This window comes from Typopeltis vanoorti, chromosome 25 (genome assembly GCF_054136105.1).
Source record: "Typopeltis vanoorti isolate ZY-2024b chromosome 25, IOZ_Tvanoo_1.0, whole genome shotgun sequence".
Taxonomy (NCBI): Eukaryota; Metazoa; Arthropoda; class Arachnida; order Uropygi; family Thelyphonidae; genus Typopeltis; species Typopeltis vanoorti.
In genome coordinates this window covers 22,139,881-22,165,626 of record NC_143573.1, presented here as the reverse complement: position 1 = coordinate 22,165,626, position 25,746 = coordinate 22,139,881, and the positions used below count along the sequence as shown (strand labels likewise).

Genomic DNA, 25,746 nt, shown 5'->3' with positions numbered 1-25,746 from the left:
CAAGATACGATGAGTGAGGAGTTTTTCCAGGAGAAATGATAGAAAGTGTGGCTATGGCAATTAAGAGAGGTGAAAGGGCAGATGAGATGATTGTGATGATGGGAACAAATGACTTGAGTGGTAATGTAATTAGGGCAGCAAGAGATAAGAGATTCCTGCTTGAGGGTGTATGAAAGAAGACACAGAGAGGAAAGATAGTGTGTGTGTTGCCTAGGTATGATAGTGACGAGCTGAGAAGAAGAGCAGTGATATTCAAAGGCATAATAGCGAGAATATGTCAGAAGAGAGGTTGGAATATGTGGATGCTTTGAGTGCATTTGAGAACAGAGAAGAATTGTATGCGAGAGACCGCTTGCATTTGAATGAGGAAGGACGTAGGTATCTGGAGAGATTGCGGTTCTGAACGAGTCCGTGTGTCTCGGTGTGGATGGTAGTAGGGGAGGCCTCTTGTGGGAATGAGTACTTGGGAGAAGGGGGATGACATCAGGTAACGCTGAGCCCAGTAGAGTCTAGAGGGGATAATGCTGGGTGCAGAAACAATGGCATTTTTATGCTTTATACTAATGCCAGGAGTATTCGGAATAAGGGAGAGGAATTGGTGGCACTGATAGCATCAGCCGGGCCAAAGATTATTGGGATCACCGAGACGTGGTTGACAGAAGAGGATTTAATAATAGGAATAGAAGTTGCTGGGTACAGCATTTTTCGGCAGGATAGGAAAGGAAAGCGTGGTGGTGGAGTACTGCTTATGATAAGTGACGACCTATGTCCTCTAAGAGTGGAGGCTTTGGAAGGCTGTGACACTAATGATTTTGAAAACATATGGTGTGAGGTGGAGGTGGGCAAGACAAAATATTTAGTGGGGTGTTGCTACAGACCAAGGAGCACAGAGGGTGGGGACCACAAGATATTGAGACAGTTAAGCGTGGCAAGTGCAAGAAGAAAGATTGTTACGGTTGATTTTAACTATAGCAGAATAAATTGGAGTGAGGAAGATGCATGTAGCAATAAGGAAATGGAATTTCTAGAATTCTTGAGGAACAAATGTCTTAGGCAACATGTAACAGATGGAACAAGTGGTTCAAGAGTTTTAGATTTGGTTATAGCATCAGAAGAGTTGATAATAATTGAGATGACATCTATCCAACCAGTTCACAAGAGGGTGACCATATGGTTTTGACTTGGAAAATGAATAGACCTGCAAGAGTATCAAAGAGACGGGAACGTATGTGGAATTATAAAGCAGGTGATTATAATAGTCTTAGACATCAACTTGGAGAAGTTTTGTGGAGGGAGGAATTGGAAGGTCGGGATATCATTAGTGTTTGGGAAATTGTGAAGGAATATTTGTTAGCAGCAATGGTAAGTCGTATTCCATGAGTGAACAAGAGGACACAATTTGGAGTAAAGTGGATGACAAACAATATTAAACAGGAACTGCATGCGAAAAAGAGGCTATGGAAGAGATATAAGGAGTCAGGTGAAGAGAAGATGCATGAAGAATATAAGACACAGGCCAGGAGAGTGACTAGTATGGTAAGGAAGACAAAACTGGAATATGAGAAAAGATTGGCCCTTAGATCCAAGGAAAATCCAAGGGAATTTTTTAGTGTGGCCAGTAGGAGGAGAAATGACTGTGGAAGAATGACATTGTGGGATAAAAATGGGAATAGAGTGATGATGCAGAGGACACAGTAGAATTGTTCAATGAACACTTTATTGGAGTATTTCATCTTGGAGGAGCAAATCTGAATACTAAAGGGATAGGGCAGGTTCGAGGTTTAGAGGTGCAGGAGGAGAGTGTGTTCTAAATACTGAGTACTCTGGATGTCAGTAAAACTGTGGGACTGGATGGTATTTCACCATGAGTTTTGAGAAAATGTGCTAAGGAACTGACAGTGCTTTTGACCTGGCTTTTCAATGAAAGTCTGGCTGCAGGAAAGGTGCCCATGGAATGGAAGGAAGGTAAGATAGTGCCATTACATAAGGGCGGTAGCAGTCTGGAAGTGTCTAATTATAGGCCAGTTTGTGTGTCACCAGTAATTAGTAAGATCTTGGAGAAAGCAGTGAGGGACCACATATAGCATTGGGCAGATGAGGGTAATGTTATCTATGAGAATCAACATGGATTTGTGAAGAGGCTCTTGTTTTAGCAATATGCTAGCCTTTTATAATAAAGTTACAAGAGCATTAGATGAGGAAAAGCCATTTTCCTAGACTTAGCAAAGGCATTTGACAGGGCACTACATGATAAACTGATATTCAAATTGAAGCACATGGGTCTGGATGTCAGATTGGTCAACTGGATTCAGGATTGGCTGTCCGATAGGTATCAGAGAGTTGTGTATAGTGGAGCAATATCAAAGAGGCAGAAGGTTACAAGTAGAGTTCCACAGGGCTCAGTACGGGGACCTATATTGTTTAATCTTTATATCAATGATACTGTCTGTGGATTGCATGGGGATATTCAGCTGTTTGCGGATGATGCAAAGCTGGGAAGGGTTATAATAATAGTGCAGATGTGGTAGCCCTGCAAGAGGATTTGAATAAGCTAGATAGATGGGCAGATGAATCGGGGGATGTCAGTTTAATGCAGCAAAATGTAAGATCTTGAGGTGTGGGACACAACGATGGGATGCTGCATACTCTATGGGAGGAGCTATACTGGAGGAAGTAGGGGAGACAAGAGATCTGGGGTTGATGATTGATAGCAACCTGAAATTTAGCAGACATATTGCAAAGGTAGTGAAGGTAACACAGAGGATTGATGCAATAATGAGAAGGACACTGACCTGCAGAGATAAAAGAATTATCATTCCGTTGTAGAAGACTCTGATCAGACCACACTTAAACTATTGTTCTTAGCTTTGGTCCCCAGGATTTGAAGGGGGATAAATTAACTGTGGAAAGGGTACAAAGGCAGATAACAAAGATGGTTTCAGGACTGTACAATGTTAGTTATGAGGATTGGCTGAGGGAGTGTAGCCCGCAGAGTTTGGTGGATAGAAGATGGAGAGGTGATATGATTGAGACTTTTAAACTGTTGAGAGGTGGTTACAGGGTTGACACCGGGGAATTCTTTTGCTTGGTTGAACAGCAGGAAGGAGTCATGAAAAGGGCCTTCCCTGGAAGTTACGAAAGGAAACTGCGAGCAAGAGGGTGAGGAGTGGTTTCTTTGCATGGAGGGTGGTTGAACCATGGAATGCATTGCCTGATAGAGTGGGGAGAGCAAGAACAGTCAGTGCATTCAAGAAGTGGTATAATAGACTTTGATAGACTATTATTATTTGATAGACATCGAGTCTTGATATACTTGTGTTTCTTAGAAAGGACCTCTCACGATGTGTCTTTTGACTCCATGGAGGCCTGAATAGTGATTATAATGATAATCCATTCCTCTTGTCTAACTCAATGGTAACATTATTATAGAATGTGTGCAAGTCGCCCAAAGATTAACCTCCTTAGTCAACCTATGTTGTTTGTTCATTGCAAAGTAGAGATTTTCTGTTATCTCATTTCTGTATGCAAGCTCTTCTCAACTTTTCCAGAATCTTAACCCCATTCAAAGAACTACTGATAGGTCAATAAACACATCAGTCTTTGCACCACCTTGTGCAAAGGAATTATCATACATTCTTTTCATTCCTGTTGAATTTTTTCTGTTCTGAGAGTCAACTTATATAGCCTGGTCAACAGGCCCTGCCCGAGGCAGGGATGGAATGGGTGAATGTCGCAAGTGGAAAAGTAAAAGGGCAAAAACTTACAAAGAGTTCATGTTACAATTATTCTGGAGTCAGAAAAAATTAAAAATAAAAAAAAATAACTAATTTGGATATATCATATATTAAAAAAATATTAAATTTATATATACATATTTATAAAGATAATTATATTTTATCTAATTATATAAGCTCCAAATAATTATTTTTATTATCCCAGGGACAGAAACATTTAGATCCAATTTCATTGAGAAAATTTGATTCTCTTATAAATAGAATATTTTTATTTAAGAAACAAAAGTAATCAGAAATTTCTATTTAGTAATTTAATATTTTAATAAATAATATAAATATGAAACTTTTTGAAAAAATTAAAAATAATTTTTTTAAAATATATTATAGTCGTATAAGATGTTATTATCTATAATTATAAATTGTTCACATATCCGCCAAATTTTCTTACATGCCAGTTCGCTATCCCTGTATTATTGTGTATTATATTATTAGCTTGCTGAATAAATTTTATTACCATGTATTTATGAAGGTTAAGTTTGTAGTTAAATATGTGATTTATCTTAGTAATGATTTTTTAAATAAATTATTAATTTCATTTTCTTTGTAGCTATAGCCATGGTTATTTTTAACTGTTTTTTTTTTTTTTTTTTTAAATTTTATGAACTCTTGCATATATTTAAATGAAGAAGCAGAAAGGGAAATGGCCCCAGTCCAGCATGGAGAGATCACATCGAGTGAGTGGTATCAGTGGAACTAGCTGTAGATCCAGAAATGAGTTGTTGTGTTTGTATACCAATGCTAGAAGTATAAGAAACAAGGCGGATGAAATGGTTGCACTAATTGCATCTGTGCACCCAGAGATTGTCGGAATAAGTGAGACATGGTTAGATGAGGATGACATCCTGACAGGAACAGAGATGGAAAGGTATGATGTGTTTCGTGAGGATAGAAGGGGTAAAAAGGGAGGGGGGAGTGCTATTGATGATAGAGAAAGAGTTATGTCCATACAAGGTAGAGATGCAAGAGGGAAATGGGGCCAGTGGTTTTGAGGCAGTATGGTGTGAGATAGAGGTGAATAGAATCAAATACTTGGTGGGATGTTGTTATAGACCTGGTAATGTGGATGGTGGTGATAGTGAAATGTATAGTCAAATAAGCCAAGCAAATAAGAAAAGGGTGATCATTATGGGTGATTTTAATTATGGCAATATAGACTGGAATGAAGAGATAGCAACTGGAAGTAAAGAAAATGAGTTTCTTGAGTTTTTGAGGGATAACTACCTCAGACAGTATGTAACAGAGGGCACAAGAGGATTAAGGGTCTTGCATTTGGTCATCTCATCGGAGGATGTAATTATCAATGAGGTATCAAATCATCCACCAATTGGTGAAAGTGACCATGAGTTGATTACTTGGGTGGTTGCCAGCAGTGCAAGGACCCCTGTGAAAAAAGGGTATATGTGGAACTACAAGGGGAGGTGATTATGAAGAGCTCAAGAGACAGCTTGTGGATGTAGCATGGAATGAGGAGTTAGCTGGAAAAGAGATCAATGCAGCTTGGGGGATTTTCAAAAAATATTTAGTAGATGCAATGTCTAAATGTATACCAAGGGTGAGAAGGTTAAATAAGGTAGGTGTGAGATGGATGAATAAAGAGATTAAGCATGCAATACAGTGAAAAAGGGCATTGTGGAGGCAGCATAAGAGAAGTGGAAGTAACCAATTTCATGAGGTCTACAAAGACCAGGCAAGGAGGGTGACCTGGTTGGTGAGAGTAGCTAAAGAGAGGTATGAACAGCAGTTAGCTAATGAAGCTAAAAAGAATCCTAGGGAGTTCTTTCGATATGTAGCCAGCAAAAGAAAGAATGATTACGGAAGGATGACATTGATTGGAGGAAATGGTATAAAGACAGCTGTTGCAGAATGTGTGGTGGAGATACTTAATGAGCAGTTCATAAAGATCTTTCAATCTTGTGAATGTGACTTCATGGAGAGATTGAGAGCAGTTGATGGTGGGGAGGAGAGACTGACTGTAAGTGAGCAAGAGATGTATGGGGAGTTGAGTAAACTAGATGTAAATAAGGCTGTGGGACTTGATAATAAATCACCGCGTATTCTGAAGGAATGTGCCAGAGAGTTGACACCTGCCTTGACATAATTTTTTAATATGAGTCTTGCACTTGGTCCAGTCCCTAAAGAGTGGAAGGAGGGCAAGATTGTGCCACTTCATAAAGGAGGTGATCGAACTCAAGCATCAAACTATAGGCCTATCTGTGTCAGGTGTTGTGGTTAAGTTGTTGGAGAAGCTTGTGAGAACTAGGATCCAGAGTTGGGTTGACAACAATGGTATAATCTTTGATGGACAGTATGGATTTGCTAAAGGGAGGTCGTGTTTTAGTAATCTACTTACTTATTACAATAAAGCGACTGCTTCCTTGGACAGAGGAGAAGGATACACAGTAATATACTTGGATTTCGCAAAAGCTTTTGATAGAGTACCTCATGATAATTGGTAACTACTTAGAAAGACAGCAATATTACCTCATGATAAGTTGACAGTCAAACTAGAGCAGATGGGGTTGGATATTAGATTAGTGCATTGGATTGGAGACTGGCTATCTGATAGGTATCAACAAGTTGTGTATGGGGGTGCAATATCCAGGAAAAGAAAAGTCACCAGTGGAGTGCCTCAGGGATCTGTTTTAGGGCCATTACTATTTAACTTGTATATTAATGATATTGGTGAAGATTTGGATGGAGATATTCAGTTATTTGCAGATAATGCAAAGTTGGGACGAACCATAAAGAGTAGTGAAGATGTTGTGGCCTTGCAAGAAGACTTGAATAAATTGAGTGATTGGGCAAGCAAATGGGGATGTGAGTTCAATGTTGCAAAATGTAAGGTTTTAAAACAAAGATGGGATGCAGAATTTATGCTTGGTGAGAATATATTGTTGGAAGTAGAGGAAATAAGAGATCTGGGGGTGATAGTGGATAAGGATCTAAAATTTAGGGGACACATCGCCAAAATTGTGAAGACAACACAAACACTTCTGGAAATGATGCGGAGGACACTGACGTGTAGAAGTAGGGAGATTCTTGTTCCATTGTATAAGGCTTTGATTAGGCCACACATGGACTATTGTGCCCAGATTTGGTCACCTTGTTTTCAGAAGGATGAAGAGATGTTGGAAAGGGTCCAAAGGTGACTGACTAAGGTAGTTTCTGACCTCTGGAATGTCGAGTATGAGGAAAGATTGAAAAGATGTAATTTGCAGAGTCTAGTGGAGAGAAGGAAGAGGGGAGATATGATAGAGACCTACATGTTGGTAAGGGGTTGTTGTAGGATCAATGGTGGAGAAGTTCTACAGAGAATAGTGGGAGATCAGGGGAGAACCAGAGGTCATCCCTGGAAACTGTATAAAGAGGGTGTGAGTAGGGGAGTGAAAGGCAGGTTTTTTTCGTGCAGAGTTGTGAGTGATTGGAATGCCTTGCCTGAGAGTGTGGTGTCTGCAAGGAGTTTGAATGTATTTAAGACGCGGTATGATGAGATGTGTGTGAGATAAAAGGACCTCCTAGATGAGTCTTTGACTCCATGAGGCCTTGTTTAATAATAATAATAATAATAATAATAATAATAATAATAATATATTTGAAATTGTGCCCATTGACTACTGTATGGAGTTTTACGTTAATACTAAACAAGGTAATTTTTAATTTTACTTTGCTAATTTATTTGTTTTCTTAATGCAGTAAAATCAGATAAAAAATGATTGTATAAAGGGGGCGAGACTTGGCAAATGACGATTCAATTCTAAATTTTATTACGTTGTTTTGGGCCCATACTTTATGAAAAAAAATAAACTTTTTTTATCATTTCAGAAACAGACAAAAATAGCAGAACAGAAAAAATTAAAACCCTTTCTGGTCATCAATACAGAAAAAGATAAGCAGAACGAGAATTTATTCAAGCTCAACAAAAATCTATTGTGGAAATTTTTAAAATGATCAGAAACAAGAGTCAGTGAAAGTGAAATTCCTGTGGAGTTCCCCACTGACGAGTCTGAAAATTTGAATTTGTGTTTAGATGATAATCAGGCTCTTGAGAAACATCCAATAACTTCGACTTCAAATACAAATACAGTTAACCCTCGTATAACACGGTACTTAAACAACACGGTTTCGATATAATGCGGTCTACAAATTGTAGTAACCCTTATTCAACGAGGTACTTATACAACGCGGTTTCGATATAACACAGTCTACAAATTGTAGTAACCCTTTATCTTTTCATATATTTTTCACCGTGCTACTTAAAAATCAAATTTTATCTTCGTTAAATTTGCGTCTGCCTGTATCATCATGTAGTTATAAGTAGCGAATTTATATTAGGGGAAATACCATTTAGCAAGCATGTACGTCAATTGTTTACCATTTAAAGTGTTTATTATTATTCGTGACACCTCCAAGGAGTTCAAAGACTCATCGCGGGAGGACACCTATTGTATAACTCTCCATCTCCACCACTACACTGAACCTCTACTACCAATCATCTACATCAGCGCCATCAACTAGTATTTTTTGTCTGTAAATTGCGTGTGTTCTGAAGGAAATGGTTGAAAATTGTCTTTGTTTTTTGCTGGGAAAGCGTATTAAAAATGATAAGTGTGTTAATCTCAAGCTGAGCACTTTATTTTCTGGTGAGTTATATACATAATTAATATGTAATGCTTTTTTAATGTAAAAAATTAATTTTTATATTAATGGCCACTTAGAGGGCTTTTGCGATATGATTGAAAACAAAATTAGTGAATTAATTGATGGGGAAATAGATTTAAATGAGGAGGAACTGGTACAGTTAGTAGGTGACATTGCACCAAATGGTGGAGAAAGTTCTGCCGAAGATTCTGATTGTGATGAATCATTAAAGAATTCAGTTTAAAGAAATTAGCAGAAGGATTGGACTTGGCAAGAAAGTTAGGAAATTATTTTACCGGTAATGAACCCTCAATGGAGCGCTCCAGAAAATTCACGAGACAATTGGATATTTGTTTAGCTCCATATCATGAACATAATAAAAAATTGCAGCATAGTGGTCTTATTACTGACTTCTTGATAACTAAACAAGCTGAAGTATGCAATGAGAATTATACAAATGATGTCCAAGAGATTTCCAGTGATGTCGACATCCGGCCACTCGTAAATAAAGAGCATTAAGAAATGTTAGTTTTGAAGACAGCGATGACGATTAAAGTATGCACTTTATTTTATATTGCCTAAAACATTTCTTCTGCATTATGTGCAATGAAGCTTACGTACAATTTGTAATTTTTATAATTTTATACTATGTATTTGTTTCATAGTTTATGTTTTCTTAACTTACCTGAATTAAATAAAAAATATATTTTTGTTGGATATGTCATTGTTGTTTATATAATAAAAAAAAACGATTTTGGAACATAACCCTACTTTTTCTATGTGATCTGAGTCTGGCATTACGAGGCATGTCTGTGGAACCTAACATTTGCGTTATATGAGAGTTACCTGTACCTCAACACTAAATTAAGAGCTTTTTGACGATCCAGCTTTGTGGCCAAACTTGTCCAATTCAATAATAGATATATTAGAAAAACAAGGTACTCCTGTTGAATCAAAAGAGACTTTTTTTTGCACACGATGAATATAATAGAAGTTTTCACGTATCCCATTATAATAGAATTTTGAGTAACGGAGAAACCATTAAAAGATCTTGGTTAATTTACTCAAGTTCAAAAAAATGTAGTATTTCGTTTCTGCTGCAAATTATTTTCTAATATTCGAACTATGAACTTAATTTCAAAAGGAAATAACGATTGGAAAAATATGTCCCAAGTTCTTCAGCGCCACAAAAAATCTCAAGAACATTTTAATAATTTTGAAAAATGGATTGATTTGGAAAAGCATTTAAAAAATGAAACTACAATTGATCAACAATAATAAATTTAGTTTAATCTTTATCCAAGTGTGAGCAAACAAAGTTTGTGCCTAAAAATATCTTCAGGACTGAGGTAAGATAGTACAACACCGGGAAACTCGCAGCAAAGGTGGATCAAGTTCTCAGCTCCTTGTCTCAGTATCTCCCATGATGCACAGCACATCTCCTTGCGGACATGTATACTGCTATGCATTAAGTGGGGAGGCCCACTACCCATACTGGTTTTGACCTCTATTGAGGTCTCGTGAGTGGGAGACAGGCCCAGAGTGGAGATACAAAGGCAGAAGTAATAGGAAAGGTCATCCTTACCTATAGGAGTTGCCAAAAGGAGTGCCACCTTATTATTAAATTACTCTGAATTGAGAGAAAGATGTTGAAAGTTTATTTTTCACTTGGTTAGACTATAATAAATTTAGTTTAATCCTTTAAAATATATTTTTTAATTTAAATCTATTTCCTCATTTAAATCTATTTCCTCATCAATTAATTCACTAATTTTGTTTTCAACCATATCGCAAAAGCCCTCTAAGTGGTCATTAAAATTGTGCATTATGGGAAATACTAAGACAAGGAGCTGAGAGCTTGATCCACCTCTGCTGCGAGTTGCTCAGTGTTGTACTACCTTACCTCAGTCCTGAAGATATTTTCAGGCGCAAACTTTGTTTGCTCACACTTGGATAAAGGATTAAACAAAATTTATTATAGTCTAACCAAGTGAAAAATAAACTTTCAGCATCTTTCTCTAAATCCAGAGTAATTTAATAATAAGGTGGCACACCTTTCGGCAACTCCTATAGGTAAGGATGACCTCTCCTACTGCTTCTGCCTTAATATCTCCACTGTGGGCCTGGCTCCCACTGACGATACCTCAATAAAGGTCGAAACCGGTATGGGTAATGGCTCCCCCCCCCACTTAATGCATAGCAGTATACATGTCCACAAGGAGATGTGCTGTGCATTATGGGAGATACTGAGACAAGGAGCTGAGAGCTTGATCCATCTTTGCTGCGAGTTTCCTGGTGTTGTACTACCTAACCTCAGTCCTGAAGATATTTTCAGGCGCAAACTTTGTTTGCTCACACTTGGATAAAGGATTAAACTAAACTTATTATAGTCTAACCAAGTGAAAAATAAACTTTCAACAATTGATCGACATCAGCTAAAATTACTCAAAAAATAATAAGAACACTGGATGCATGTTTTAAAATGCATAATATCGGTTATTAAATTTCTTGTAAAATGAAAACATAGCATTCAGAGAAAGTTCAGATGCTCTGTATACATATAGTAATGAAAATTTTTTAAACTGATTGAATGATTCATTGAATTTGACAGCGTATTACAAAAACATGTAGAATGCATAAAAAAACAATGAAATTCACGTTCATTATTTAGGGACATGTATAAAAAACGAAATCATTAATATATTGAGTAATGAAATTAAAAAAAAATTGTATCTAAAATAATGAATACTAAGTATTTTTCAATAATTGTTGATTGCACCACTGATATTTCGTGGCAGTAGCAAATGTCTTTAATTGTAAGATATGTTTCTACAAAAGAAAAAAAATGAAGAAACCAAAGATATTATACAAATAGAGGAAAGATTTCTAGATTTTATTAAAATTAATAATAAAACAGGAAGTGGTATGGCTGGAGTAATTTTAAAATTATTAGAAGAAAAAAACTTAAATATTTAAAATATCCGTAGTCAGGGATATGACAACGGATATTCTTCCCCTTCAAATATGAAGGGTAAGAATGCAGGGGTACAAGAACTTTTAAGGAACAAAAATCCTAGCACATTTTTTGTTCTGTGTTGCAAGAATTCCTTGAACTTGGTATTGAGCGATGCTGCAAGCTGCAATGTAGATACGGTTTTATTTTTTGACATTATTCAGTCAATCTATAATTTCTTTTCTTCATCGAGTCATCAATGGGAAGTTCTTCTAAACCACATCCAAAATTTTACTTTAAAATCTTTATGTACGATGAGATGGGAAGGTCGCATTGAAGCTGTAAAAGCAATACGAACTCAAGTAAAAGAAATACATGAAGCCTTTAATTTTCATCACAGAAGATGACAGCTTAATTGGGCAACAAGGCATTAAAACAAAATTAGAAGCTAGTTCGTTAGCAAAAAAAATTAATTCTTTCAAGTTTATATTTGGCACATTAGTATTATAATAATAAGAAGTGATTTGTTATTATGATCTTCCCCAAGGAGTCATCATAGGAAGAGTCTCCTCTGGGTCACACAATGCTTAAATACTTATCATATTATTCCTTCACTGTTTTAAGATTTTCCTTTAAGATGGAAAATTAAAATATGAAACATTTCTTTGATTGAATCTGAAAAAATAAACAATAGTCTCGCAAAAGTATGTATGGCACTTTGTGGATTCTGTAGTTTACAGTGAGTTTACATTCATCCTTATGTGAGTTATCCAAAAGGATTGTCTGATTAAAGTCTTTTCTCTTTACACTAATCAAAGTCTTTCTTCTTCTTTGCACTAAGAAGTCACTGTCGTGACGACTCCTTTCTGTCGTGTTCTAAATCTATCTAGTTTCAAGTCACTTTTATGAATAATACAACTAATTACGAAATGATCACCGATCCAAAAGTAGGGAAATTTATATTTATACTGCGCCACCCTATTCTTAGATTAGTCTATATAAATAGTAGGATCAGTTCTAAATTAAGTTAGCAGTCATCTCATTAGGCCGAATCATCTATTATCATTTTTACTTGGGGTTCCCGTAAGATTCGAATATTTATGAACGGTGCAATAATAAGGAATTCAGGCAAACACAATATTTAGATCAACAAAATAAAACATTTAATATATGATATGGTTAACAAATACAAGAACTCTATTTTAAAATGGAACTATACAATTAACTTAACACATCTTCTTAGGTCACTGATGCTAATTCAATGTTCTAACTTTCATATACTGTTCACAGTCTCAAAAACACAAATCTTCTTATCTCAACTTAATATAACAATTTCACATTTTATTCAGTCTTCACAAATCTATCAGCTCAATGTTTATATTCACAGCAGGCAATAAACTACGTAAGCTATATTCCAAGCAAATATATTCCCGGACCTTGAGCATCGGAGATATATTACAGTTAATGCTAGAATAGAGAAACTTATACAACTACTCTTACCAGACAAATTCTTCAACACATCAAATTATTGAGAGAGCACTTATGAATTAACTTAATTAACATTAGCGGAACACACATAACAAATATTCTCCATAGTTTTTACTGTAAGTCGCACTTCACTATTCCAAACAACAGTAATTAGGTACTAATATCTTGTCCTGTTCACTTTTCTCCAAGTAATCAATATAACCTTTTCCTAGGGCAACATAGAATTTAATCGTAATCCAGATTAACTGGAACTAATCAGAATTTTCGCATTGACTGTCCAGTTTCCTTTTATCTGATTACGGCATCAACCTTTCTTCATAACAACAGCAGTTTTCGCTTATAACATTAAACTTTATGTTTCACTACTTATAGGTTCACTTCCGAACACTATACTCATAAATCTCTGCCCTGAGGATTATATAATCTTGGTTCCGCAAAACTCTCTCCTCCTTCTTAATAATAATTCTTCTCTATATCTCTCTATATATGACCTTCACTCTTCTTTTCCTTTCTCTCTATATATCTATATGACCTTCCTTCCCACCTTACGTTCGAACGCCACGCTCTACTCCACTCGTGGTTGTTTACGCGTGCGTCTCCATGACAACAGACTGCACGTAAACATTTCGCTAATGTAATGTATGGTCTATTATTATTCATGAGTGATTACATAACATTAAATATTTCACAAAATAAAACAACAGAATATTTAAGCTACTTCTTTAACTTTTTGATTACGTATACAGTTAAATATAAATTAACACTTTACGTTACACCACATATATTTAGTTATACAAAATTCTAAACATATTATTATTTTATAAACCAATAATAGGTCAAGTTTTGAATAAATATTTAATTAGTAATTCTTAATTAAGGAATAATAAACAATTTTATATAAACCATGATTAATATTTAATAAGCCATGTTAAATGTGAATGAAAAATAATAAATTACATAACATAGCTTCATTCACAATTTAACATCACCATTTATGATACAATAAAAGAAATTAATAAAGAATTGTTCATGATTCTTTATTAACTTTTTGATTAAATATTAAATTTCTAAAAACTGTTTTTATCTTCAATAGTGGTATTCTCAATAATATTGAAAATGCTTGAAATGTTCAAAGTGAATATTGAAATATCTTTAGTAAATTTCATATGAAATCAAATCTTAACATATGTAAATATGCAACATACCAGAAAAACTATAGAAGGATTTCCAACAAGAGCAATAGCAGTGGAAAGTTTTCGTTTATTTCCCCCAGAATATGTGTTAGAACAGCTATGTCCATGGGTTACTAATCCCAATTTTCTAATTCCCCATTGTGCCACCTGAAATTAAATATGAATTTTTATCATTTATCAATGTTAATTTTTTAAGAACTGTGCTTTTTTTCATTTATACATTGGCTAATCTACATTCTTTTCAGTTATGCATGCAGTTTCTTAAGGTGAGAGTCTTATTTTCCTAAGAGAGGGTCTAACTTTCTTTTAATCAACATTTTCCAACATTATTTACAATATGCTGCAACACAATTTCAATACAATAATGAAATTTGGCAAAATCACGGTGACACATTATCATATTAGTATATTTGTTTTTTAAAGAGAGAGAGAGGATTGAGGATATGACTATATATATGCAAGAGACCTATACATCAAATTGGATCATTGAGCTAAAGCCCAGTCTAATCCATAGGTCAGATCAAAAGTATTGCATAACATTCTGAAGCTGCACTTTTGATTTTGTGAGGGGGGGGAGTCCAAAATTTACTCCCTTTCTATAATAAAGTGAAAATTCAGATGGATAATGAAAAGGGTTTCACCATAATACTGCTCAGTTTTGTAAAGGCATCTGACAGAAGGCACATGGAAATTCCTTAAGTGAACTAGACATCAAGCTGGTAGTATTCATATAATATAATATATGTAATAAATTTTTTAACTTGGGGATATTGTATATTAGGATAACCAAGTTATTTTATAAACTTGGTTATTTTGACTCCTAATCCCAAGTATGCAAACAATTAAGTTTGCACCTGAAACAAAGTTCAAGTCTAAAGATGATACAACACCAGGGCAACTCATTGTAAAGGTGGTCTCCTCAGTGAGTAGCTAGACCATAAATATACCAAGGTTATAGTAATACGGAGCCTTATCAACTTTACCTATAGAAGTTGCAACAAGGTGTTTTTATTTTTAATAAAAATCTCTGGAGGAGATATAGATGTAATAATTTTTTTAACTTGAGGATATTGTATATTAGGATAACCAAGTTATTTTATAAACTTAGTTATTTTATAACTAAGTTTATAAAAATAATTTTATTTTTTAACTCCTAACCCCATACTTGGGATTAGGAGTTAAAATAACCAAGTTTATAAAATAACTTGGTTATCCTAATATAAAATATCCCCAAGTTAAAAAATTTATTACATCTATATCTCCTCCAGAGATTTTTATTAAAAATAAAAACACCTTGTTTCAACTTCTATAGGTAAAGTTGATAAGACTACGTATTACTATAACCTTGGTATTTAGGGTCTAGCTACTCACTGAGGAGACCTCAAAAAAGGTCGAAACCGGTCTGGGTACTAACCCCATCCGTAATGCATTGTAGTATACATCTTCTAGTGAGATGTGCTTTACATTATGGGAAAATACTAAGAATAGTGATCAGAGCTTTACCACCTTTACAATGAGTTGCCCTGGTGTTGTATCATCTTTAGACTTGAACTTTGTTTCAGGCGCAAACTTAATTGTTTGCATACTTGGGATTAGGAGTTAAAATAACCAAGTTTATAAAAAACTTGGTTATCTAATATAATATATATATATATATATATATATATATATATATATATATATATATATATATATATATATATATATGGGAATAAATTTTTAACTTGGGTATATTGTATATTAGGATAACCAAGCAATTTTATATGCTTGGTTATTTTAGCACCTAATCCCAAGTATGCAAACAATTAAGTTTGCGCCTGAAACAAAGTTCAAGTCTAAAGATGGTACAACACCAGGGCAACTCATTGTAAAGGTGGGTAAAGCTTTGATCACTATTCTTAGTATTTTCCCATAATGTAAAGCACATCTCACTAGAAGATGTATATACTGCAATGCATTATGGGTGGGGTCACTACCCAGACCGGTTTCAACCTTTTTTGAGGTCTCCTCAGTGAGTAGCTAGACCCTAAATACCAAGGTTTTAGTAATACAAAGCCTTATCAACTTTACCTATATAAGTTGCAACAAGGTGTATTAAGTTTTAATAAAAATCTCTGGAGGAGATATTGATGGGAATAAATTTTTAACTTGGGTATATTGTATATTAGGATAACCAAGCAATTTTATATGCTTGGTTATTTTAGCACCTAATCCCAAGTATGCAAACAATTAAGTTTGCGCCTGAAACAAAGTTCAAGTCTAAAGATGGTACAACACCAGGGCAACTCATTGTAAAGGTGGGTAAAGCTTTGATCACTATTCTTAGTATTTTCCCATAATGTAAAGCACATCTCACTAGAAGATGTATACTGCAATGCATTATGGGTGGGGTCACTACCCAGACCGGTTTCAACCTTTTTTGAGGTCTCCTCAGTGAGTAGCTAGACCCTAAATACCAAGGTTTTAGTAATACAAAGCCTTATCAACTTTACCTATATAAGTTGCAACAAGGTGTATTAAGTTTTAATAAAAATCTCTGGAGGAGATATTGATGGGAATAAATTTTTAACTTGGGTATATTGTATATTAGGATAACCAAGCAATTTTATATGCTTGGTTATTTTAGCACCTAATCCCAAGTATGCAAACAATTAAGTTTGCGCCTGAAACAAAGTTCAAGTCTAAAGATGGTACAACACCTTACTAAAACCTTGGTATTTAGGGTCTAGCTACTCACTGAGGAGACCTCAAAAAAGGTTGAAACCGGTCTGGGTAGTGACCCCACCCATAATGCATTGCAGTATACATCTTCTAGTGAGATGTGCTTTACATTATGGGAAAATACTAAGAATAGTGATCAAAGCTTTACCCACCTTTACAATGAGTTGCCCTGGTGTTGTACCATCTTTAGACTTGAACTTTGTTTCAGGCGCAAACTTAATTGTTTGCATACTTGGGATTAGGTGCTAAAATAACCAAGCATATAAAATTGCTTGGTTATCCTAATATACAATATACCCAAGTTAAAAATTTATTCCCATCAATATCTCCTCCAGAGATTTTTATTAAAACTTAATACACCTTGTTGCAACTTATATAGGTAAAGTTGATAAGGCTTTGTATTACTAAAACCTTGGTATTTAGGGTCTAGCTACTCACTGAGGAGACCTCAAAAAAGGTTGAAACCGGTCTGGGTAGTGACCCCACCCATAATGCATTGCAGTATACATCTTCTAGTGAGATGTGCTTTACATTATGGGAAAATACTAAGAATAGTGATCAAAGCTTTACCCACCTTTACAATGAGTTGCCCTGGTGTTGTACCATCTTTAGACTTGAACTTTGTTTCAGGCGCAAACTTAATTGTTTGCATACTTGGGATTAGGTGCTAAAATAACCAAGCATATAAAATTGCTTGGTTATCCTAATATATATATATATATATATATATATATATATATATATAATCTTAGAAATCAACTTAGGGCAGTTCCATTGATTGAAATATCTGATATCTTACCTATTCCAATTCCATGGAGGAATCAGAATAGGTGAGAGATATCAGAAGTGCATGAAACTGGCAAAGAAATATTTATTAGCAGCAATGGCAAGTTGTATATCTTAAGTGAAAAAGAGAACACAATTTGACATAAACTGGATGACGAATGAGATCAAGAGTAATCCCAAAGAGTTCTTCTGCTACGTGGCAAGTAAAAGGAAGAATGACTTCGGAAGAATAACGTTAGTGGGTGCTGATGGTATTGAGGCAACAAATTCAGATGTAATAGTTGAGTTACTGAGTGATCACTTTTCAAAAGTCTATCACCCAATTGAGGATATCTCTGTACCTGTAGAAATAACCAATGTGAGAATTGAAGTTAAGAAATCAGAGGTATTTAATATATTGCAAAATTTAAATGCAAACACTACATTTAAATTTTATTAGATGGAATAAATATTCCATCTAATAAAATTAGATGGGACACCCGAGCTGATATTCCATCTAAACCTAATTTTATTAGGTTTAGATGGAATATCAGCTCGGGTGTTGCATGAACGTTCAAAGGAATTGTCAACGCCTCTTACTTGGTTATTTAACTTAAGTTTGAATTCTGGTATGGTCCCTAGGGAGTGGAAGGAAGGCAAAGTAGTTCCTTTGCATAAAGTTGGCTCTAAAACTGCGGTAGTTAATTATAGACCAATCACCATCTCGGGAGTGGTGGTAAAAGTATTGGAAAAGTTGGTTAAAGACAAAATTCAAGAATGGGTGGATCAGGATATGATACTCTATAGGGGTCAACATGGTTTTGTTAACGGTAGATCCTGCCTTAGCAATCTATTAACTTTTTATAATAGAATGACATCCGAGTTGAACAAAGGAAATGGCTACACAGTGGTACTTCTGGATTTTGCTAAGGCTTTTGACAGGATACCCCATGGAACACTGTTATGCAAATTGGAGCAGATGGGAATGGATACTAAACTGGTGATATGGATAGGAGAATGGCTCAGGGAGAGATACCAGAAGGTGGTGTATGGAGGAGCAGAGTCCAGGACGAGGCAGGTGACCAGTGGTGTGCCTCAGGGCTCTGTGCTTGGGCCATTGTTATTTAATTTGTACATAAATGATATAGTAAATGGCTTAAACGGAGATATTCAGTTGTTTGCTGATGATGCAAGTTGGGTAGTGCAATAAAAAATCAAGCTCATGTTGAGAGTTTGTAGGATGATTTAAATAAGCTGGCAAAATGGGCAAAGGGTAATGGATGTCAGTTCAACATGGAAAAGTGTAAGGTTATGCATTTTGGGATTAAAAGATTACTGGCTGTGTACTACATTGATGGAACAGTACTCCAAGAGATTGATGAGGCTAAGGACTTAAGGACTTTTGGATAGGGAGATGAAGTTCAGGGGACACATTGCTAAGGTGTCCAAGATTACACATAGGATTACATGGTTATTGAGGAACACACTAACATCCAGAGATAAAGAGGTTATTATTCCCCTTTATAAAGCGTTGATACTTCCACATTTGGATTACTGTGCTCAGGTCTGGTCGCCTGGATTCCTTGGAGATGAGGAGGTTGTGGAGAGGGTTCAAAGGAGAGTAACTAGGTTGGTGAGTAATGTAAAAAATGTTCCTTACATTGATAGATTGAGAGCTTGTGGATTGCAGAGGTTGGTTGATAGGCAGAGAAGAGGAGATATGATAGAAACATTTAAATTACTAAAAGGTTTTTATAAGATTGATGCAAGGGAAATGTTTCAGCTGTGTGATAGTGATGGAAGAACAAGAGGTCAAATCTGGAAATTAAAGAAAAGTGTGGTTAACAAGGGTGTGAGAATGAGGTTTTTCACCTGGAGAGTGGTGAATGAGTGGAATTCATTTTGCCTGACTCAGTTGTCAGTTCTTTGTCTGTAAATGAATTCGAGAAGAGATATGATAGATATTGTTTTGCTAGTTTGGGTCTCCCACGATGAGTCTGCTGACACCATGGAGATACCCGTAATAATAATAATAAAAATAATTTTAAATGGGAATTGCAGGTGAAAAAGAGGTTATAGAAGAGATATAAGGAGAGGGTTGGAGAGCCGATGCAAGAATATAAGAAAATGACTAGGGGAGTGACCAGTGTGGTGAGGAAGACAAAACTAGAATATGCGATGAAATTGGCTCTGAGATCCAAAGAAAATCCTATGGAATTCTTTTGCTATACGGCCAATAGGAAGATGAATGATTGTGGAAGAATGATCTTGTTAGACAAAGATGAGAGTGACTAATCCAGAGGATATGGCAGGATTGTAGAATATATAGAATATACTTTACAGAGATACTAAAATCCACTAGAGATGTGGATTTTAATACTGGAGGGATGTGGCAGGTTTGAGTTCAGAAGTGCAAGAGGAGACTGTGTTTCAAATACTGAGCACCCTGGATATCAATAAAGCAATGGATTTTCAGAGAGTCAGAAGTTCTTTTGGTATTTGTTATTCAGTAACAATGTCACCAGCCTGGTTGACCAAGTGGCTAGCATACCTGCTCTCCAGCTACAAGCAGTGGGTTCAAATCCTGCTGTAGGTATTGGAGGCTTGAAATAATTCCATGCTTGGTCTCTAGAGCAGGGTTTTCCAGACTAAGTAAAAAATAAATTAAAAAAATATATATTGTAGCGCACCCACGGTACAAATATAGTACAGGTTTTATAAAAAACCCTTTCATGGGTGAGAGCCACATAAAGAACTTTCTGTAATAAGCCACTGACAGGTACATTCAGTGCTTGTAAGTAGTTTATTATAAAAAGGTTTATTACACTAAGAGTTGACTGTATTGCTTATTTTAATATAATAACAGATATTATTAATTTCCTATGGCATTGCTGCCCATATCCAAACAGGTAAACTTCAGTATAAAAGAGCAAAACTTAATGGAAATGGATCTGTGCTTATATAACCAACCTGTAAGGTTAAAAATTTATGATTATTATTAGCATTAAACTTCCATGAAGTCAAAACTCTCATTGTGGGAAGTCTCCAGTGTTGTACACAAAGTTCATCGAATCATGCTTCATACTGATTTAATATTTATGCACTCACCACTCTCAAGCAATGCATTCACTTACCATCCACTCTTCATGCAAAGAACCTGCTGCTCAGTTCCATGATTATCTTTCTTGAAGAAGAAAGAATAGTATAATATTGGAAATGGGAAAAGTGAAGAACTAATTTTTTTGCTTGCAGTGTTGTGAATGAGTGGAATGGATTGACAGAGTCAGCTGTGAGAGCTTTGTCTGTTAATGGTCTCAAGGAGAGGTATGTCAGATTGTATGGATAGTTTGGGTCTTATGCAGTGAGTCTTCAAACTCCATGGAGGTGCCCATACAATCAGGTCTGGCTGGTGGCATGTGCGAAGTGTGCAATATACACAGGTGCCACAGAAGAAAAAGGTGCCTAAAAGATGTCAAAGAATATGAAATAAGAGTTTAAACGAACAACGAATGGTACATTTAATTATGAATGTACATTGTCTTCCGTTCAGGCCTCTTCAGATCTTCCCCGAAACGAACAAATAAATTTTAAAATTCTGTCCTGGACCCGATTATATCACTGTAATTTTTGATTAAAATTTACGAAAATATACCTAAAATAGTTCATTATTTTTTGATGTATCATAAATCAACTTAAGATTAATTGTTGAGTTCCATGTAAAAAAAAATTGTATAAGCAGGACTAATCTGTAGGTAACATTATACTGTAAAGCGGTTTTCGTTTGTTTTTCATTTCCTGTTCGTTTTATTCATACTTTATTCAAAAAAATTTTTTTTGGAAGGGCACTGAACATTAATCCCACACACAAGAAAAATACTAGGCGGCGGCGCTGCATACAATAATAATAATGTACACAGAAACATGAAACAGCAAGAGTATAATCCAATAAAAACAAAATTGAAAGGACAACTAGCTTAAAAATACAACTAAGAACTAAACAAAATTTGTAATATTTGCAGCAAAATTGCAGTAATAATAATAATAATAATTGTGTGTGTGTGTGTGTGTGTGTGTGTGTGTGTGTGTGTGTGTGTGTGTGTGTGTGTGTGTGTGTGTGTGTGTGTGCGTGTGTTAAGACTAGTTAAACTAGTTTTCACCTGCCATAATAATTAAAAAAACTAATTTGTTACATGAATTTCTGTACTATTTCAAAACTGGGAAAGCCCCAGAACTAGGAGTTTCAAAGCCTTCAACATTCTGATTTTAAGATACTGTATCTATATTAGTGTACTTAAAAAATTAGCTTTCTATGCTGTGCTCCTTGAAGTAGCATCCTTGTGACTAGACACATAACTCAGAACTTGTACTATTTCACTCAAAGCACCTTGGTAAGCGTGAAGTTTTTTATTATTTTTTTTAATTACTACAATCTCATTAAATCTCTAAGGCTTTAAGTAACTACTAAAGTTCTGGAGAGAGAGAGAGAGAGAGAGAGAGAGGGGAAAAAACCCCCATAAAAGTTTCTTAAAGGGCAAACTACATTTTTGGCAGTTCTTGAGTCATTTTCACCAAACATTCTTCTATAGCATAACAAAACATCTGAATAGAAATTATTGCTTACTGTCTGAGTGTTTGGAATGAATAGCAATAGAGTAATGTATAATTCGATGAATGAAAAAAAAAAACAAAAAAAAAACTGGTAAGTACTTCACAATGGAATAACACATGCCTTCTTCAGGTCTTGAGATAATGGCTCTAGTTTTGTCAATAAAGTGAATGTCATTTTTTTACATCTGTACATGTAAGGTTTCTGGGACAGTTTTTAGTACTATACTCAAACAAAACTCAATGCACATGCTTTGCATAACGAAGACTGATATTTTTGATTGGACTGGAAATCATGAGCTGCAAATGTGTACAAAAAATAATAATAATAAATGAAATAAAATTAAAAAAATTGAAACAGATGGCAAAATACCTATCCAAAGATTTTAGTATCGCCTACATATGTGTCTTATAGCAGTCAGCACAGAAAATTTTTGATCATGCCTCAAACATTTATTATAATATCTTTTGGCAATTTTACATCTAGAAAGAAGAGGAAATCATACTACCTTTTTAACATACTTCTCAGGAATGCCTCTTAAACGTGCATAAAATTCCAGATGTTCATATCCTGTTAACAGGGGATCTAAGGCATCAAACTGTGGACAGTAACCAATATTCTGTCTTGCATGGTCCAAGCTGGTTTTGATACTGTGAAATATAAAACAAAACTTTGCAGATATTATTAATGAATACAGTTTGCTTTTTTTTTTTTTTACATAAGTCTCATTTAATTATGTCGCCACATGGAAGGTGGGCAAAACAGAACTACTGCACGAGAGTGATGCTAAGATAGAAGTTTCCAATTAAAGCCCAGTCTGTATATTATATCTACAGTGTGGTTCATGTACTGGAGCGGTTTGGTAAGACTAATATGGGATTGGATGGGATTGAAAGGCACATTATATCCTATAAGTCAGTAGGAGTACAGGAGGTGTGGTCTTGTCTTGCTTTAAAAATCTGCTTGCATTTTATGAAAAGTGAGAAATGTCTGTGTATTATGAGAAAGTCAAGAGAACTGGCAGTGCCCTGACCAAGCTGCTTAATTTAAGTCAGCATTGTTAGGATCCCAGAGGAGTTGAAAGAGAACTAAACTGTTCTAGTACTTTTTTAAAGGAGGCTCCAAGACAGGGGTTTGCAAATAAAGACCTATCTGTATCTTAGGAGTTCTTCCTATATAAAAAATAGTTAAAGCCAGAATTATGGAACTGGTTGATATCTACAGTTATCTGACTTGATAGAAATTTTTAGCTCTTCAAAAAAAAAAAAAAAAAAAAAAAAAATCTATCTCAGTCCTCACCTGCATCTATCTCACACACATCACTGATGTGCTTGATGTGCTTTTAGGTCTCTTCACTTCTCATGTATGGGATCAATAATATATTGATATATGTATTTTTTAGAGAGGGAGCAGCACAGCTTTGTAAGGGAAGTCTTAATGAATTACTCACATTCTATAAAAATGTGACAGATGGACAAAGGAAATGGCTAAATTACGGCACTGTTGGATTTTGAAAAGGCATTTCACAGGACATGAGACCAGACCAGACTCTATGAAATAAACTGGAGAAATACAAATAGATATGAAGCTTGGCCATCCTCTCATCATGTGGATGAGAAGATGACCAACAGATAGCTGTCAAAAGAGTAGTACATAGTGGAGTAGAATGAAGATCATTGGAAAAGGCTGTTATGTTGGGAAGATTGAGGGAATGAGAAGAATAGGAAGACCACAAAAGAGTTGGATGGACAACATAAAAGAACTTACCAACTTGAACTTACAATTACTGAAAGAAAGGACAAGAGGCTGAGTGGGATGGAGAGCCTTTGTTTACTGGATCACCAAGAGTTGAAAATGACTGGATAACAACAATAACAGAATGAAGAAGATGAATACAGATTACTAGTGGTGTACTGCAGGGTTCTGCATTTGAAATGCAGATGTTCAGTTTGTACATTAATGATATTGGGGGATGATCTGCTGATATTGGGAAGGACATACCTTTCATCCCTTCATTTAGTTTTGCACAAATATTCTTAAAATCAGAGAGAGAGAGAGAGAAAGTTAAGGAGATCTTAATATTTTTTTTTTCAAAAATAGTAATTCAAGAATATTATACAGACATTTTTTAATATTTAGCCCACCTATAATGCTAACATGCTATCAGTTTACAATCTTTCATGGGTAGTGCATCATGATTTTATACTCTTTGCAGGTGTAAAATCAGCTGGAGAGTTTGTTCATGGAGAGCCAAGAGTTCTTCCCACGCTGGGCTTTATGTATTGTACCATCTCTACAATATCCTACCAAAAGCGGACGCAAATATAAACCAAATATCTTTATTGACAAAAATTAATAACTTACTTAATCATAATAATTGTTTCAACAAATCAGGGAAACTTTTTTACTAACTGAATAGAAATAATAAATTTAGTTTAATCCTTTATCCAAGTGTGAGCAAACAAAGTTTGCACCTGAACGTATCTTCAGGACTGGGGTAAGGTGGAATAGAAAGTTTTCAAAAGAAACATTTTTTTCTTTTCCTTGAAAGCAATAAGTGGCTGTGGCTTAATTCTATAAAAGGACCATAAAATTGCTATAAGTCATGCAAAATTATTTAGAACAGACATATAAGAATTAGTCAGAATTCTATGAATTATCAATTTTTACTGCTATTCAGTATGGATTAGATCCTCTGGTCAACACACCAGTGAACATAATTCATACCACAAGAAGAAATCAAACATCATTAATAAAGTTTGGGGTGACAGTGTATTGTAATAGCACACTCAGTTAAAAAAATCATTCATGGGGCATCCTCCAATTTCCAAACATGTCCACAAGAATGGAGAGCATGTAGACTGACTTACTTCACAGAACTAATTTTCACTGACCTACTATTTCAGTTCTGCATCCATGCTGTTGTTAACAAAGTTTTGTCATATGCGAGATGAGTGTGTTCAAGAAAAGGTGTTAAAGGAACTGACTGCTTGATTAACCTGGCTGTTCAATGAATGTCTAGCTACTGGGAAGGTGTCCAGTGAATAGAAGGGCAAGTTAGTGCTATTGCACAAGGTGATGGCAGAATAGAGGTGTCTATAGGAGATTAGTGAAGATTGTATATAAAAATGGACAGATGAGGGTAATATTATCTGTGAAGGTGAGCATGGATTTGTTAAGAAGTGCTCGTGTTTTAGTAATTTGCTTTTTTTTTTAATAATCAAGTGACAAGAACAGCTATTGAAGGAAAGGCATATACCATCTTTTTTTTTTTTTTTTGCAAAGATATTTGATAAAGGCCTCATTAAAAGTTGGCAATCAAACATGCAATAGATGGGGTTAAATATCAGGTTAGTTAATTAGATTGAAAATTAGTTGTCTAATAGATATTAGAGAGTTCATATGTGAGAGAGCAGTATCAAGAAAGAGAAAAGTCACAAATTTCATTTGCTTCACATAACCAATTTTCACTGATCCACTATTTCAGTTCTGTGTCCATGCAGTTGTTAACAAAGGTCTGTGGAATGCTGGATGCGATTTCACTATGTGTTTTAAGAGAAGGTGCCTAATGAATAGGAGGACAAAATA

General features: G+C 35.2%; 1 protein-coding gene across 1 annotated transcript in view; it reads right to left on the bottom strand.

The window, feature by feature from the left end:
* LOC150092596 (phospholipid-transporting ATPase ABCA1-like) overlaps positions 1-25,746 on the bottom strand; it is a 982,930-nt gene that overhangs the window by 79,319 nt on the left and 877,865 nt on the right. The window contains exons 43-44 of the mRNA XM_090414749.1: positions 22,667-22,808; positions 14,079-14,213 (exon numbers count right to left, since the gene is read on the bottom strand). Coding sequence (XP_090270875.1) covers positions 14,079-14,213; positions 22,667-22,808 — 277 coding nt within the window. The remainder of the gene's footprint in view (positions 1-14,078; positions 14,214-22,666; positions 22,809-25,746) is intronic.